This window comes from Peromyscus maniculatus, chromosome 8 (genome assembly GCF_049852395.1).
Source record: "Peromyscus maniculatus bairdii isolate BWxNUB_F1_BW_parent chromosome 8, HU_Pman_BW_mat_3.1, whole genome shotgun sequence".
NCBI lineage: Eukaryota > Metazoa > Chordata > Mammalia > Rodentia > Cricetidae > Peromyscus > Peromyscus maniculatus.
In genome coordinates this window covers 42,172,332-42,188,955 of record NC_134859.1, presented here as the reverse complement: position 1 = coordinate 42,188,955, position 16,624 = coordinate 42,172,332, and the positions used below count along the sequence as shown (strand labels likewise).

Sequence of the window (16,624 nt, the reverse complement as noted above, 5' to 3'; positions counted from 1 at the left end):
TTGTTTTTTCAAGACAGGGTTCTCTGTGTAGCCCTGGTTGTCCTGGAACTCACTCTGTAGATCAGGCTGATCTCATACTCTGAGATCCGCCTGCCTCTGCCTCCCACGTGCTGGGACTAAAGACGTGCACCACCCCAGGGCCCTCTTCCACCTCTTACTGGCTCCCTGGTGCTCTGGATCTGCTTCCACTGTTCCCTACGCCCATCCCCTCCCTTTCTGCACCTTCACCTCCTACCTCTCAGCATCTCAACCTATACCAAATCTGGCCCAGCTGCTGCCATCTTGCCTGAGTTACTCACCCCTTAACTCAGCTTTAAAAATTTTTTTCCTAAAACCCCCCCCTTTCCCTAAACCTTAATCTCTGACCATATACAGTTGAGGTTGTATTTGTGTAAATCATTTACTGTCTGGTAACAGGTAGGCTTCCACCTGTAGTGAGGGGGACAGTGTCCTCTATTGTTCACCCCAACATCTACTAGAGTGAGTGGATAACGGGTACTTAATGAAAGCTCACTGGCTGAATAAACTAGTAAACTAAGATACTCATTGGTGATTTGGAAACACAGGACTCACATGCCAGCATTGGCTGACAAGAGGCTTAAGGTTGCTCAACCTTGCAAAGCGAACAGCGGAATCCAAGGTCAGCAGCACATAGGGCTGAACTCTGGTCACCAAAAGCTGTTCTCTTCCTCCCTCCCTAGCACCTTTTCCATCAGAGCATACCCACCCTTTGCACAGCCCTGTGTGTCACGTGACTGTGCTTGTCAGTTCTCACGGACGGGGCCCTTCCTCTCTGTAATGCGTAGACAGTCCCGCTTCTCATCTCAGCACTTTTGGCCTGTCCTCTGAGAAAAGCGCAGTTCTTTAAATGTTCCAGGGCACCTTACTGAGAACCCCCCTGCCACCTTCACCACAGATCTCCACCTGCCAGCCAGAGTTGTAGACCTGGTGGGTACAGTGGTGCAAATCTACACTCCTTGCCTCTCAGGGGGATGGCTTGGAGGTCAGGGCCAGCCTATCTAACACAAGACCCTGACTAGAAGGACCCTCTAGAAATGCTTTCTAGAAGGATCCCAATACTTGACTGACAGCCTTACCATTTTGTGCCAACAGAAAAGACTGGAAAAAAACTAAATTAGGAAGTCTGAAGTTCAATGTGTCCTACAGAATTCCACTGAGCCTAACCCACTACATATGAGTAGCCAGGGAGAATACAATTAAAGCTACTCGACTGTCCTAATAAGACCCAACTGCCAGCAGGGTGTGAGCGTGTGCTCCTCAATGAGACCTTCCTTCCAAGGCTGATTGGTTCTGAGGTAAGCCAATCCTGTCACAGATACCAGTTCCTAGCTAACAAAGACCACACTTTCATGCCAGTGGTTAAAAAGCAATCTTTATTTTACAAAATTAAAAACATAAATAATATTTACAAGCATCTTAAATACCAGCTTTAATACTTGACATTTTGTAATCATTTCAAATTCAGTTCCCCACAAGCTTTTAAAATGTAAGACTCCAAGCTGCTGCCGTCTGTCTCTGACTTCCCAAGAAGTTTCTGCTTTCTCAAAATTGTACTTTCTGTAGTCATTAAAAAAACAAAAAACAAAAAAAAAAACAGTGTGCTTCTTAAATGCCTAACCTTGAAAAACAATAGGCTTCTGAGCACAGCCGTGGGGATGACTCCAGGAGGTCTGAGGTGAACTCCCTTGCTGCCCTGCTCACAAGTACTCCTGTGACTTTTCTAAGACTCAACACTCCAGAGCTCAGCTCTACCACCTGACCATCTCACGGTTCTAAATACAAGCAGGGGAAATGGAAGCTAAGAACACAGCTGATTGAGACCCCCCTGCTGAGGACAAAATGGACCTGGAGCATGACCTAGTCTTGGGCAGTTCATCTGAAAAGGTGACTTGAGGCTCAGGTGCCCGCTAACCCCAGAAAGGAGAGTGGCAGAACTCTCCAGATCTCAGCACGGCAGCCATGGAATCAATTTAAGTCAGGACTGCCGTCTGGAGACGCACTGCCAGGGCAGGCAGAGCCTGCTGCTGCTGCTGCTGCAGACCTACTTCCCAAGAACATACAGCATGTTCCCTGGCAGCCTCAGCTCATCTGAATCTCATCAGAGCAGCAAAGCCAAAAGAAAAAGAAGGACGACACATAAGAGTCAGACACATTTTACTGGTTTGTTTCAGACATCCCGGAGGTTTAAAAAGGTGTCCATGGAGCCATGGATGCTGGTGGCAGGAGGCAGCAGAGGGACGTGGGCGTGAGGACAAGGAAGACTTGTTTACAGATTCAGAGCAAATCCCTTCTTCTGGATCTAAAATAAAGGCATCTTTAAACAGAAACCCAGTCTCTGCTTGGAGCAGACGCGCAGGTCAGTGGCGGGGCGATGGCCCAGGCGGCAGGATGTACGTGCTGTCACTGCTGCATGTTGTTGATCATGGCCAGGATGCTCATCTTCTCCTGGGCAGAGTCCACATCCTCATTCTGCTTCTGAGCCACTCCTGTGCCCAGGCCATAGAGGCGCCCACAGTACTTGGCATCATCAATACTGTCCTCAAAGAATAGCTGCAGAACGGGACAGAAGCAGCTGAGAAAGGGGCCAGGAGTCACGCCACCTCCCAGCTTCTCATGCCCTGACACTAACTCAGCGACACCAAACATCTCCACACAGGCACCGGGCTCTGCTTCCTAAACAGACTTGATATTCCTATGATCTGCCACTGCCAGGAAGCCTGGGCTGCTGCCAGGTAAGGCAGTGACTAAGAACTCAGGTTTGCCAAGTCACTTCAACTCCATTCCATCATGGTTCCTTATTCATAAAAGTCATGAAAACCAGGTGAGGTGGTGCACACATGGAATCCTACCACGTGAGGTGAGGCAGAAAGTGACTGAGGAGCTCATGGACAATGAGCACTCACCAGCAACTCAACCTTACTATCACTGGGCAGGAGCTGTCCAGTCCAATCACAAGATGTTGAGCACAGCCCTGGCCAGAAGCACCACCTCTACTAAGTATAACAAGAATCATCTCCAAGGCATTACCAAATGTGCCAGTTGGCAACCATTGACCTAATACACTTGTTACAATTTCGATAGAAAATATTCCTAGAAGTCCTTGTGTTGAAGGCTTAGCACCAACTTAAAGCGTTACCAGGAAATGGTAAAACCTTGAGGAGGTGAAACTTAGTTGGAGGGAGTGAAGTTGTCAGGGCCAGCCCCTGTACTCAGCCTCTTCCTCTGTTCCCAAGCCACCAGAGATGAACAGACCTCCTGCCAGACCCTAGCATTCTGATGCTCTGGCTTGCCAGAGCAGAGCCAGCCAATCATTGGCTAAAATCTCTTAAGTTGTAAACCCAAATAAACTAGTCCTTTGACGTTGATGACCTCAGCTATTTTGTCAAAGCCACAGAAAACTAGTTAAATCAACACCTGAACTTGCAATAGTGCTTAAAAGCAGCAAAAAGAAATATAACTAGTTATGACAGCTCACAGCTGTAATCCCAGACTTTAGAGCCCAAGGCAAGGGTTCAAGGACAGGCATAAGCCTTTAACCCCAGCATTCAAGAGGCAGATCTCTCTATATATAAGAGTTTAAAGTCAGTCAGGGATACACAGTGAGACACAGAAAAACCAAAAACAATGAATTAAAAGAAAAATGTCAACAAAATTGTAACTTTTCTTTTCTTTTTCTCTTCTTCCTTGAGATAGGGTTTCTCTGTATAGCCCTGGCTGTCCTGGAACTCACTCTGCAGCCCAGGCTGGCCTTCAGCTCAAGAGATCCACCAGCCTCTGCCTCCTGAGTGCTGGCTGGGATCAAAGGCCTGCACCACCACCGCCCAGCTTTCACTGTAATTTTCAATCATATTCTTCCTCTTCAAACATATTTTAAAACTTACAGAGTAGGTAAGTAAACCGAAAGAGAAATTCATCTTCATTAGAGAAAAAATCCTTAGCCCAAGGGGGTAAACTAACAAACACCACTCCTACTGTGGAAAGCAGAAGGAAAGAAGGAGAAGCAGCTTCACACTGGAGCATTACCTCTTTCATCCTGAAGAAAGCCATCCCTGTCAGCAGGGAGTCTGAGCCTGCTTGATGCTGCCTTCCAATCCTCTGCAAATCCAACTGATCAGCCACCTCCTGAAGACCTCCCTAGAGGACAGAAAACAGAGATGTCACATACCAATGCCATTCTCCTGGACTCGAGGAAAGTCTCCTCGAGAGTTCATTTAGCAGTGGGACAGGCCTCTCATCTAACAGGCCTCAGTAGCCATCTCTCAGGTTTTCCCTGTTCTTCCCAAACAATACACTATGTGCACGCAGAGACGAGAAGACAGCTTTCCCAAGTCAATGCTCTCCTACCACACGGGTTGCAGAGACCAGACTCGGGTCCATCAGGTTTGGCAGCAGGCACCTTCACCCACTCAGCCATCTCACAGGCCCAACTCCTTCAACTTCTGGTTTGTTTTGTTTGGGGGGGGGGGGTTCTCTGTGTAGCTTTGGAGCCTGTCCTGGAACTCACTCTGTAGACCAGGCTGGCCTCGAACTCACAGAGATCCGCCTGTCTCTGCTCCTGAGTGCTGGGATTAAAGGTGTGCTCCACCACCATCCAGCCTTCTTGAACTTTTAAAAAGTTAAAAACCCCTCAGACTGTAGGCCAGTGCGGGACTGTCATGACATACTGCACACAGCTTCATGTCACCAACTTCTCTGGGAGGCTCTCAGCCTAAGAAGAAGGCAGCCAGCCTCAAGAGGCAAGAAATTGGGCCCTTTTGGTGCCCAAGCTACCAACAAAGACAGCTACAGAGGAAGGCCTGCGCCACTCAGCTCAATCGACACCCTCTGTAGAGGAGACCGCCAGGCCTCAAAAACACATGCTGATATCATCAGAAGAACAAAACAAGTCTTGGCCTTGGGGTTTGCTTGTTTATGACAGTTATGAAAGAGAATGTTGTCTGTTACCTTAAGATTTTTGCAGCTCTTCATTAGGTATTTCACATCGTAAATGGATGGGAAGAAAAGATTCAGGATGTGGAAAAACTCATGTTCTTCTTCTGGCAATCGAGAATCGGTCAGCAGCTTTACCATGTAGCCAAAATCGTAACCACTGCAGGGAGAACGAAGCCGGAGTCAGAGCAGTTCCGCCCCGCCGGAAACCCCGCAGGGTTAAAATGCCTCCTGAGGCAGGCTGGGCCCTGACTGATCTCAACTTCACATTCAGGAAGCTACCATGGGAAGCAAACAAGAACTGGAGTGTTCATTTGATTCATCAAAACTCAACTGCAGGAGCCACAGAGAAGGATCAGCTAAAAGAGCAATCATGAGGATAGGAGTTCAAATCCCAGCACCCAGGTCAGAGAGCTCACAAATTCCTGTAACTCAAGCTCCAAAGGGTCCAACATCCTCTTCTGGACTCTCTGGGCACCAGCACAGGCACACACGTGCATATACACACACCTTTAAAGACAAAAACCCTCCAAGAGTATTGAAAGAATATCAGCACCCTCCATCCACCTGGAATATACACAGCACTGAGGACATGTGAAGGAAAGCTTGTGTATGTGCTCCAGTGCTCCCTAGACACTGGACTCATGAGCACCAGCACCACCTCCAACTTCACACTGCTGCCACCAAAGAGCTGGCAGGACTCCAATCAAAAGAGTTCAGTTCCTCTCCAATGCAGCCCAAAGTCAGAAGGCGGAACCTGTGAAGAAGAGACAGAGGCCACGGTGCCCAGGAACTGACCTGTGAAATGAAAGCCACTTGACATTGTCACAGAGAACCACTCCCGATGTCATAAGGAGCTCTGCGAAGTGCAGTGTGTCGATCCCTTCCTCCTCATGCTTCTGGAACTGCAGCCCTGAGTTTGCAAGGAGGTCTATGGAATCCTGGGAGTACATATCCTCTCTGAAAAACAAGGTGTCAGTGTGAGCTGGGGGGTGTAATGAGACAGAAGCAAAGGAAAAAGTATCACCATCAGCTTATAATTTAGAAACACAGCACCCCTGAAACACCCCACAAACCGACAGATACGTATTTCCTAATTACAGAAGATCAACATCCTCTCACTTTAGTATTTGTAGTAACCGAATGAGTTAGAGTTGTGAGCCACCATTTGAGTGCTAGGAATCAAGCCCAGGTCTTCTGGAAGGGCAGCCAGTGCCTTAACCACTGAGCCACCCTTCCAGCCCATTTTTTGGTTTTGTTTTTAATGTCTTTAAAAGATTTATTTATTTTATGTATATGGGTGTTTTGTCTGCACATACATCTGCACACCAGAAGAGGGCACTCAGACCCCATTATAGACAGCTGCCATGTGGTGGCTGAGAATTGAACTCAGGACCTCTGGAAGAGTAGACCTAGGTGCTCTTAACCACTAAGCCATCTATCCAGCCCTTGTTTTTTAATTTTTAATCATTCATATTTTTACTTCCTTGTACTATTTACAATAGAATTATACAAAACAAATGAAACAGAACTAAAACAAGTTTATTCTAAAAATAAATAATCAAAAAGGAGGGGCAGGAGAGGAGGCTCAGAATATAAGAACTCTTGCTGCCCGTGCAGAGGACCCAGGTTCGGTTCTCAGCACCCACATGGTGGCTCACAACTATCTATAACACCAGTCCCGGGGGGATCTGATGCACTCTTCTGACTTCTGTGGACACCAGGCATATACATGATACACAGACATACATGCAGGCAAAATATTTACACACATAAAATTTTAAAATCTTTTAAAAAAGAAAATACCTCCTATTGCAGAATATTTGATCACACTGTGTAAAAATGTGTCACTGTTTTATTCTGATTGTTTTAAAGAGCTGAATGGCCAATAACTAGGCAGGAGAAGAGAGGAGGGATTTCCGGGGAGAGAAAAAGGAACTGAGGTGCATGAGAGATTAGCCAGCAAGACACAGAGGGAGTCGGATGTACAGAATGGAGGAGGTAAAGAGCCACGTTGCAGAATGTAGATTAGTAGAAACTGGTTAGGTTTAAGAGCTAGTGGGACAAGCCTAAACTAAGACCAAGCTTTCATAATAAGTCTCTGTGTCGCCGGGCGGTGGTGGCGCACGCCTTTAATCCCAGCACTCGGGAGGCAGAGCCAGGTGGATCTCTGTGAGTTCAAGGCCAGCCTGGGCTACCAAGTGAGTTCCAGGAAAGGTGCAAAGCTACACAGAGAAACCCTGTCTCGAAAAATCAAAAAAAAAGTCTCTGTGTCATTATATTTGGGGGCTGGCAGTCCAAAGAAAGTCTGACAAGAAAGACTGGCTACAATCTACTCAGATCTTTTGCTAGTTTCTTGTTTTATTTTTATTTTAAGGTAGGGAATTTGAGACAAGTTCCATTATGTAGTCCTGGCTGTCCTGGAACTTATTATATAGACCAGGCTGGCCTTGAACCTACAGAGATCTGCCTGCCTCTGCCTCCTGACTGCTGGGATTAAAGGTATGCACCACTACAGCCTAGCTTTTGCCAATTTTTAACTGGGTTGTCTCCCTTCTGTAGTACTGGAGAATAAATCCATGGCCTCAAATACACTATTCCACTGAGCTACACACCAGCCTACATTTTCTTTTTAAGCTAAATTGCAAAAGTTCTTTAAGGAAAACTAGGCTTGCCAGACATGGTGTGTATGCCTACAGTCCCAGTACTATGGAGGCAGTTTGAGGCCAGCCTGGTCTACATAGCAAGTTCCAAGACAGCCAGGGTTACATAGAGATCCTATCTTAAAAAAAAAAAAAAAAAAGGAAAACTTCTCTGTTTTAACACCTACGCATGTTCATGAAGCAAAAATATAATTAGTGTGTAGTAGCACACACCTTTAATCCCAGAATTCTGGAGGCAGATTTCTGTGAATTTCTATGAGTTCAAGGGCAGCCTGGTCTACATAGCAAGTTCCAGGACAGCCAGAGATACATAATAAAGACCCTGTCTAAAAAAAAAAAAGAGAGAGAGAGAGAGAGAGAGAGAGAGAGAGAGAGAGAGAGAGAGAGAGAGAGAAGAAAGAAAGAAAGAAAGAAAGAAAGAAAGAAAGAAAGAAAGAAAGAAAGAAAGAAAGAAAGAAAGAAAGAAAGAAAGAAAGAAAGGAAGAAAGAAAGAAAGAAAGAGAAAAGAAACGAAACTTTGGTTAGTAAAACCTCCAGCAATCAGTTCAATCCACTCAACCGTAGCCATCTAAGAATAACACCAAGGGGTCTCTCAGACACTTACGTCAGGTTGAACTTGAAGTTGAACTGCCATGTGTTGATTCCAGAAGGGTACTCCCCTTTCTCATTTGTGAATGTGAGGCCCAGCTGGATGATTTTCAGAAGGTCAACATTGCACCGCAAAAGCTGATACTGGTAATCTATGGAGCTTCGAAATTCACCAATTGGTCGTACCACAACACCCGGAAACTCTGTGTCCTAGGAACAAAAGCCTCTCACCATTAAGTCTCACCAAACAGTGGGTGCTGAGCTAGCAACTCATGAGCAAAATTGCTCTTCAGTTTATAGAAGTCCCAAGATAAGCTCCCAAAGTCTGCAACACAACAGGACACAGGACAGGGACTAGGTTATGTGCATTGGTGTCTTGCCTGCATATGTCTATGTGAGGGTGTTGGACTCCCTGGAACTGGAGTTAGAGACAGTGGTGAGTTATCATGTAGGTGCTGAGAATAGAACCTGGGTCCTTTGGAAGAGTAACAAGTGCTTTCAACTGCTGAGCCATCTCTCCAGACCCCAGGTAGGAGCTTCTAATATGAGTTAAATACAAACACAGCCAGGTTGGATGTGGTGGCTCACAGGATCTTTGCTCCTTCACATTAGCTTCTTTGTGTGACTTACACTTGAGAACAGCATGGCTGCTGGCCTGCCGTTCAGAGCTCTCATCTTGGTCCAGTCTTTTTACTAAGGACAAATGCAGCCTTTCTTTTTCTTGAGTGACTATCTAATTGCCGTGTATATATAAAACCTTTTCCCCCTTATGAAGCCCAGACTGACCTAAATCACTGGTCTTGAACCCGATCCCCCCCCCAAGTGTCAGGATTACGGCTCTCAGTCTGCTGGGAGAGCTTGTGAGACTAGCACTTGTCACGGACAGAGCAGTGAGAGCGGGGTTTGAAGACAGTGGCAAGCAGCAAGCCTGGGGTGGAACAGAACACCTGCTTGCTCAGGGGCTGGCCCAAGACAAGCCTCACTTTACCTGAGGTCAGGCAGGAGAGTGAGCCACAGAGTACCAGACCTTCCCACTTGACCAGAAATGCCAGATCCGGAATTTAACATCTCCTAACTTTTCAGTGCTAGCAACAAAATGTTTCAATATTTTGAAAACAGTAGACAAGCAGGCATGCTGGCAGATGCCTGTAATCCTAGCACATGGGAAATGGAGGCAGGAGGTCAGGAGGTCAAGTCATTCTCCTTATACACAGCAAGTTCAAGAGGAGCCTGTGTTACATGAAACCACATCTCCAAATTTAATTAAGAAATAAATACCAGCCGAGCGGTGATGATGCACGTCTTTAATCCCAGCACTCAGGAGGCAGAGACAGGCGGATCTCTGTGAGTTCGAGGCCAGCCTGGTCTGCAGGGCGAGATCCAGGACAGGCACCAAAACTACACAGAGAAACCCTGTCTCAAAGAAAGAAAGAGAGAGAGAGAGAGAGAGAGAGAGAGAGAGAGAGAGAGAGAGAGAGAGAGAGAGAGAGAGAGAGAGAGAGAGAAAGAAAGAAAGAAAGAAAGAAAGAAAGAAAGAAAGAAAGAAAGAAAGAAAGAAAGAAAGAAAGAACTACCACATGGTCAACTGCACACGTGTGAAGAGATACACCCATGGGGCTGAGGCAGGTCAGATGCTAGAGCACTTGTCCAGCACCACACATGCAATGGGCGCAATGGTGCACACCGATAATCTCAGCCAAGAAGGCAGAAGCAGGAAGATCAACATAAGTTCATTTCCAGGCCTGCCTTGGCTACCTAGGGAGTGCTGGGCTAGCCAGAGCTACCTATCCAGATCCTAAAATAAACAAAAATAAAAACATAAAAGACTTTCAAAGAGAGGAACATTACGAAAACTTGTATTAGAGGCTGTGCCCTCCTCAGAGATACCGGCTCCCTTGCTTCACAGAAGAACTGCAGATTTCTGTCAGTCTAACCTTTGGTGGTAAGGACCTACTCACCATGGCGATGTAGCTGTAGCTGAGGACAATCTCCCGGATCTTCCTCATCTCTTCTTCAAGATTGCTGGCCCACACCTCACAGATGACCTGACTGTTTTCCACAAGTGCCGCAGGCATCCTGAAGGCACCTGAGGAGCCACCGTGAGTTAACTTTGTTAGCGAACAAGCCTCCTTCCGTTTGATTTGATCGTCCACACTGGCTCCAATCTAGATTTAAAGATTTTGGGATCACGTAAGTTTACATTACGGTGTACAATGCCAACAGAACAAACATCAAACTTGTATTTTAGCCAGATAGTGACCCATATATACGATCCTAACGTTCAGAAGGCCAAGGCAGAAGGATGGAAAGTTTAAGACCAGCCTGGACAGCCTACCTCATCCATTCAAGGTCAGCCAGGGCTATAAAGCAAGACCCTATCTCAAAACAAACAATGGGCAAGGGTGGCCCTCGCCTTTAATTCCAGCATTTGGGAGACAGGGGCAGAGTTCAAGGCCAGCCTGGTCTCCGGAAGAGTTCCAGCATAGCCAACGCTGTTACACAGAGAAACCCTGTCTCGAAACACTCAAAAAAGCAAACAAACCTGAGTTTTACCATAACTTCATTAACACAATCAGTACATGCAGCCTCCACCACCTATGGAGGGTTTATAATTGCCTTTGTCAAGTTGTTCTCTTTCAGTACAAAGAAAAGCCCTACTTGCTAACCTCAACTCCCCTTTTTCAAGACAGGTTTTCTCTGTGGTTTTGGTGCCTGTCCTGGACCAGGCTGTAGACCAGGCTGGCCTCGAACTCACAGGTATCAACCTGGCTCTGCCGCCTGAGTGCTGGGATAAAAGGCATGCACCACCACCAGCCTAACCTGAACCCTTAACAATGACATTTAAAAAGGGAAGTTATTGGAGGTATGGTGGCACACAACTTTAATCCCAGCACTCAGGAGGCAGAGGCAGGTGGTTCTCTGTGAGTTCGAGGCCAGCCTGGGCTACATAGTGAGTTCCAGCACAGCCGGGGCTACACACAAACACTGTCCCAGGGAAAAAGGAGGGCAGTTACTAGTGTCTACGTTTTTTTTAGATTTGTTTTATTTTTGTGTGTACGTGCATGTCTTTGTACCGTGTTCATGCAGTGCACAAAGGCCAGAAGAGGGTATCAAATCCCTTGGGACTGTATTTAGAGATGGTTGTGAACCACTGTGTTGGTGACATACTGGGAACCAAACCTGGATTTTCTGCAAGAGCAGCAAATGCTCTCGGCTGCCGAGCCGTCTCTGCAGCCCTGGGAGGCCTACTTTTAAGAGATAATGAAGAAGCTGAGCACTAACTCCACAGTAAGAACCGGGTGGTGGGACTAGAGAGATGGCTCAGCAGTTGAGCACTGGGTACTGCTCTTGCAAAGGACCCAGGTTCAGTTCTTAGTACCCACATGGTAGTTCACTTCCATCCATAATTACAGTTCCAGGTGGTCTGATGCCCTCTTCTGGCCTCCACAGGCACCAGGTAGACACATGGTAAACAGACATTCTACACACAAAACATTCATACACATAAAGTAATTTTTTAAAAAATGGCATTAACTTGGGAAGTTAAACACAAGTTAGAGGCCAGTGTAGCAAGTAAAAATAATTCAAGGACTGGAGAGATGACTCACTTGGTTAAGAGCACTGGCTGCTCTTCCAGAGGTCTTGAGTTCAATTCCCAGCAACCACATAGCAGCTCACAACCATCAATAATGAGATCTGGTGCCCTCTTCTGGCCTGCAGGCACACATGCAGGCAGAACACTGTATACATAATAAATCTTACAAAAAACAAGACAGCCAGGACTACACAGAGAAACCCTGTCTCGAAAAACCAAAATAATAGTAATAATAATAATAATAATAGTAATAATTCAAGCAGGAGCTGGCCTATGATCTATACCACGGGAGAAAGTACTCAGATGGGTCAAATTCAACATAATCTGAGCTCAGAAAAACACTGTCACTACAGAAAATCAACACTGAGCTCCTGTTTAGCAAAACAACTCCAGGCTTGATCCTTGACACCAAAACACACACCTCCCATGAGAAGGTGCTTTGGCATTAACTTGGGAAGTTAAACACAAGTTAGAGGCCAGTGTAGCAATATAGGGAAGCCCTGGGGTGGGGGTGTACAAAATGGCATAAAAGCTTCCTTTTTTAAAAATACTTTTTAATATTTACTTTTATTATTTTATTTGTCTGCATCTGTGCACCATATATGTGTGTTTGGCGTCCAAGGAGGTGGTGAGCCTCCATGTGATTGCTGGGAATCAAACCCAGGTCTTTCACTTTCATAAGAAGTACCCTTAACCACTAAGCCAACTCTCCAGCCCATAAAAGCTTCCTTTCAATGCAAACCCACTCTATAGAGTCTCAACACAATATGTAATGGTGTGCTCCAGTGCACAGGGGCAAAAAAAAAAAAAGCCAATAAATGAATTTGAGAGCAAAAAATAAAAAATAAAAATAACAGTAAATTAATTTGAGGAATTTCTAAAGACCAGAACAAGGGAAATCCTTGTTTTCTACCTCAGAAGTGATAGGTGCCAGAGACTCCAGAAGAGAGTAACAGCCCTGGCTATCCTGGATCTCGCTCTGTAGACCAGGCTGGCCTGGAACTCAGGAGGCCTGTCTTTTCCTCCTGAGTGCTGGGATTAAATGCAAGCACCACCACCGCCGCCGCCTGGCTGAAGATCAGTCTTAATGCTGTCTACTTCTCCTTATAAGACCAGGCAGTCTACACTTCACAGATGCTTCCTTAAAACTAAAAACTTAAGTGACTGTGTGGTAGCTCCCAGCGTACACACACATTTTGGCAGCTACTTCTTAAAGGCGCAGTCCATTTCTTCTCCTGTTTTTGTTCTATTAATGAAAGCTTGCAAGTGAACTAATAGAGGGCAGGAAAGATGTACATTCACAATGAATGTGCAGCAAACTCAACTTCCTGACAACTGAGAAAATGTTTGCTCAGAGTTCCCCAGATTGACCTCTAAACTTGTAACAATCCTCCTGTCTCTGCCCCCCAAGTGCTACATACAGTACAGGCATGAACCACTTCATTTGGCTCCTGAAGTCACTTTCCATGCCTATGAAACAGGTGCCAGGACCTTGTTTTCCTGGGCACAACCACAAACTACAGAAGGTAAGTAAGTGGGTGTCACTCCTGAACTTTTCAGAGATGTTCCCATTCAAGCAGAAGGGATACAGGCACAAAGAAACAAACAAACAAACCGCCTAAAGTTGTTTAAGAGGGAATTTGTTTCAGGATGTCAGCCACTTTCAAAGCTACTGCTTGCTACATTATCTGGTAAAGGAGGGCCTGCACACAGGAGCAGAGACACCAGCAAAGACCCACGAGACATTCCGGCAGCAAACCTTTCCCTAGCACATCTGCGGGAATATGAACAGCAGACTCCAGCCCCGAAAGGCAGTGCTTTCCAACTGAAGAAGAACCAAGAGGAGAGGGGTGGCCCGTGCCTCCAGAGGCCAACCTATGTGGAATCTAGACAGACATTTAACTGAGCAAGTGAACTTCCTGGGCTTAATGGCTGCAGGGGAGAGAGAAAACAGCAACCCAACACAGGCCAAGGGCCTCCACTTTGCAGCCGGGGAGCCCAGGCTCCAAGAAGCAGCACAGACTTCTCTTTTTCAGCCTCTCCCCCATATCTCAGAGCACAATAAGCCTATGCTTTCAAGTACAGTTATTGGTATAACACAGCCTCTAAAGTAACCTCATTACTGAAGTTACAACCAAAAGAACAATAATGAATTTCATAACTCAAAGAAAAACCGACATAAGAGGGCAAACTGCACTCGGGAGGCTGAGGGAGGGTCACCAGGAATTTGAGGCCAGCCAGGGCTACAGAGGGAGACCCTGCTTTTATTTTATTTCATTTTATTTTATTCTTTATCTTATTTTGAGACATGTCTCTCCAGGTAGCTCTGGCTATGCTAGAACTCACTCTGTAGACCAAACTGACCTTGAACTCAGGGATCCACCTGCCTCTGCCTCCAAGTGCTGGGATCAAAGGCATGCGCCACCACAACCAACCAGCTGAGACTCTGGTTTTTTTTTGGTTTTTCGAGACAGGGTTTCTCTGTGTAGCTTTGCGCCTTTCCTGGAACTCACTTGGTAGTCCAAGCTGGGCTCAAACTCACAGAGATCCACCTGGCTCTGCCTCCCGAGTGCTGGGATTAAAGGCGTGCACCACCACCGCCGGCGAGACTCTGTTTTTAAAAGAAAAGAACAACAAAACAGACCCGTTTGGTGGTAAAGGCACTTGCTGCCACGCCTAACTTTAAGTTTGAGCCCCAGACTCAAATGATGGAAGAAATTGACCCCCAAGTTATAATGACTTCCACATGGCCAACTTGGCACATGTGTACACACAATAATAATAATAATTATTATTATATAAACATGCAATAATATAATAATAATATCTAGCTTACAGAAAAGATATAATAATAATATAATAGCTTAAAGGAGAAGACTGGGAGCTGGAGTGATGACTTGGCAGTTAAGAACACTTGCTGCTCTCCCAGAAAACCAGAGTTTGGTTTCTAGCACTCACATGAGTTGGCTCACAACTGTTTGTACCTCAAGCTCCAGAGAATGTTGACACCTTTTCTGCCGACTTTTGACACCAACACACATTGACATACGTGCACAAAGAGACATACTTGAGTAAAATTAATAAAAATTAATCTCTAAAAAAAGTATCCTTCAAAATTCCTTAGGGAGGTTTGGAGATTGAGTCTGAATTCTTTAAAAAAAATTTTTTTACGTGTATTTTGCCTGCATGCACAGATATGTACACCATATGCATGCCTGGTGCGATGGATCCCCTAAACTAGAGTTACAGACAGCTGTGAGCTGCCATGTGGGTGCTGGGAATTGAACCTGGATCCTACAGAGGTGCAGCCAGTGCTCTTAACCGCTGAGCCATCGATTCAGGCCAGTTTACATTCTTCTTTAAATTTTTATTTTTTCCTTTTACTTATGGGTATGTGGAAGGGGTGTTGTGTGCATGTGAGTGCAGCGCTGGCAGGGCCCAGAAGAGAGCACCCGATCCCCTGAAGCTAGAGTTATAGGTGGCTGTGACCCACTTGGTGTGGGTGCTGGGTGCCGAGCCTGTCCTCTGCATAAGCAGAATGCACTTTTAACAGATGAGCGATCTCTCCAACCCCTTAAATCAAAATTTTGATCACACCTTGTAATATTTGCCTCACTAAAACTTGATCCCCACACCAGCTACATTTGAAACTGCAAAAGGGAAGGAAAGGTGTTCACAGAAAGACAGACATACAGGCACACGCACACATCCTCTGCCCTGTGCAGGCTGCAGAGCAAAGACCGCTCCTGGTTATCCAAACTTTGGAGCTGAGGTCCCTGTGTGTGTGCATCTGGGTGAGCTACGAAGAGCAAGTAGTGCGAAAGCCAGCAAAACGCTCTTCCTGCCACCAGTGCAGACCGTTCAGCTCAGTGTCTCCTGCTCGTCTGGTTCTGTTTTCGCCAGAGCGTCTGGGAAACAATAAGCTTCACTTCCCTGTTTCAGAAGACTAAACAAAGACTGCGCCGTGCAAGACGGGCGCAGGAGGAAGCAGCGGCCCGTTAGAAGAAATGGCAACAGGTCCCCTCCGGAGCGTTCCAGGTCACAGCCCTGGACTCTGCCGGCGCCCCCACCAGCTTGCTGGCTCTCCCAGGGTGGCCCTACCACGCAAAGCTGCAGCACCCCAAGATCCGAGCAGGGCGGCCTCCGGCCTCCCCCACCACTCATTAAGGCCTCCAAACCGGACTCCGGGGACCCGGAGCACCGTGGCCTCTGCGCCTCAGTGTTCCCGTGTGTAGGATGGGTCGCCACGGAGGCACTTCCGCCCTACGCTCCTACCCTAAACAACCCTGCCCGGCTTACCCTGGCTGGCGGCCCCGCCGAGCGCGGGCTGGCAGCCGAGTCCGGGCAGCAGCGGCCCTTGACCCGGAGCTCTCTTCCCTCTTGCCCCGGATCCGCTCCAGGAACCCAGCGAGCCAGTGAGACGCGAGCCCCGGTGCCCAGAGAGGCCGACGACGCGCACCAAACCAGCGGGCTGCGCCGCTCTACCCTTCGGCCCTCCGGACTCGCCGACTCTCCCGCGTCACTCTTGGCGGGCACGCGCCCGCCCGTCCCCGCTCCGCCCCAAGTGCGCGCTCAGGCGACTGCGCCCCGCCTCTCTGCGCAGGCGCAGAAGGAGCGGGGGAGGGGCTGGGCGGTATTGGAGGACGCGTGCGCAGACTGAGGTGTGACAGACATGCCACCTCTGACGGCGCGAGACGGCACAGGCCGGTCCGTGCCTCATCCTTTACGACCCCCCAAACTGGGTTCTGGGGTTGTCCCGAGTCGCGCCGCGGGGAAAGACGGAATGTAAAGCTGGCCCCGAGGGCGTGGCCCTTCCGACCCAGTCTCC

General features: G+C 47.3%; 1 protein-coding gene across 5 annotated transcripts; it reads right to left on the bottom strand.

The window, feature by feature from the left end:
* Window positions 1-1,366: 1,366 nt before the first annotated feature.
* Window positions 1,367-16,468, bottom strand: Cnot8 (CCR4-NOT transcription complex subunit 8). 5 transcript variants are annotated; one of them, XM_076542403.1, is made up of 8 exons: window positions 16,096-16,366; window positions 14,310-14,407; window positions 10,160-10,366; window positions 8,218-8,411; window positions 5,749-5,910; window positions 4,966-5,110; window positions 4,045-4,155; window positions 1,367-2,571 (listed from the first exon to the last, which is right to left on the bottom strand). In XM_076542403.1, the coding sequence occupies exons 3-8, from the start codon at window positions 10,274-10,276 to the stop codon at window positions 2,422-2,424; spliced, it is 879 nt and encodes a 292-aa protein (XP_076398518.1). In that variant the 5' UTR covers window positions 10,277-10,366; window positions 14,310-14,407; window positions 16,096-16,366; the 3' UTR covers window positions 1,367-2,421. The 5 variants fall into 5 exon arrangements, with proteins under 5 accessions (XP_076398518.1, XP_076398517.1, XP_076398519.1 ...); XM_076542402.1 differs by having other exon boundaries at window positions 14,161-14,407; window positions 16,096-16,234; XM_076542404.1 differs by lacking the exon at window positions 14,310-14,407 and adding an exon at window positions 14,161-14,242 and having other exon boundaries at window positions 16,096-16,230.
* Between the last annotated feature and the right edge of the window lie 156 nt (window positions 16,469-16,624).

Coding starts and splice junctions, on each gene's coding strand:
- Cnot8 (XM_042284043.2), bottom strand. CDS start 15,960: ATGAGTGGTGGGGGAGGCCGGAGGCCGCCCTGCTCGGATCTTGGGGTG. Junction 5,111..5,748: donor AAGTGGCTTTCATTTCACAG/GTCAGTTCCTGG, acceptor TTCTCCCTGCAG/TGGTTACGATTTTGGCTACA. Junction 2,572..4,044: donor CTTTCTTCAGGATGAAAGAG/GTAATGCTCCAG, acceptor CCCGTTCTGCAG/CTATTCTTTGAGGACAGTAT.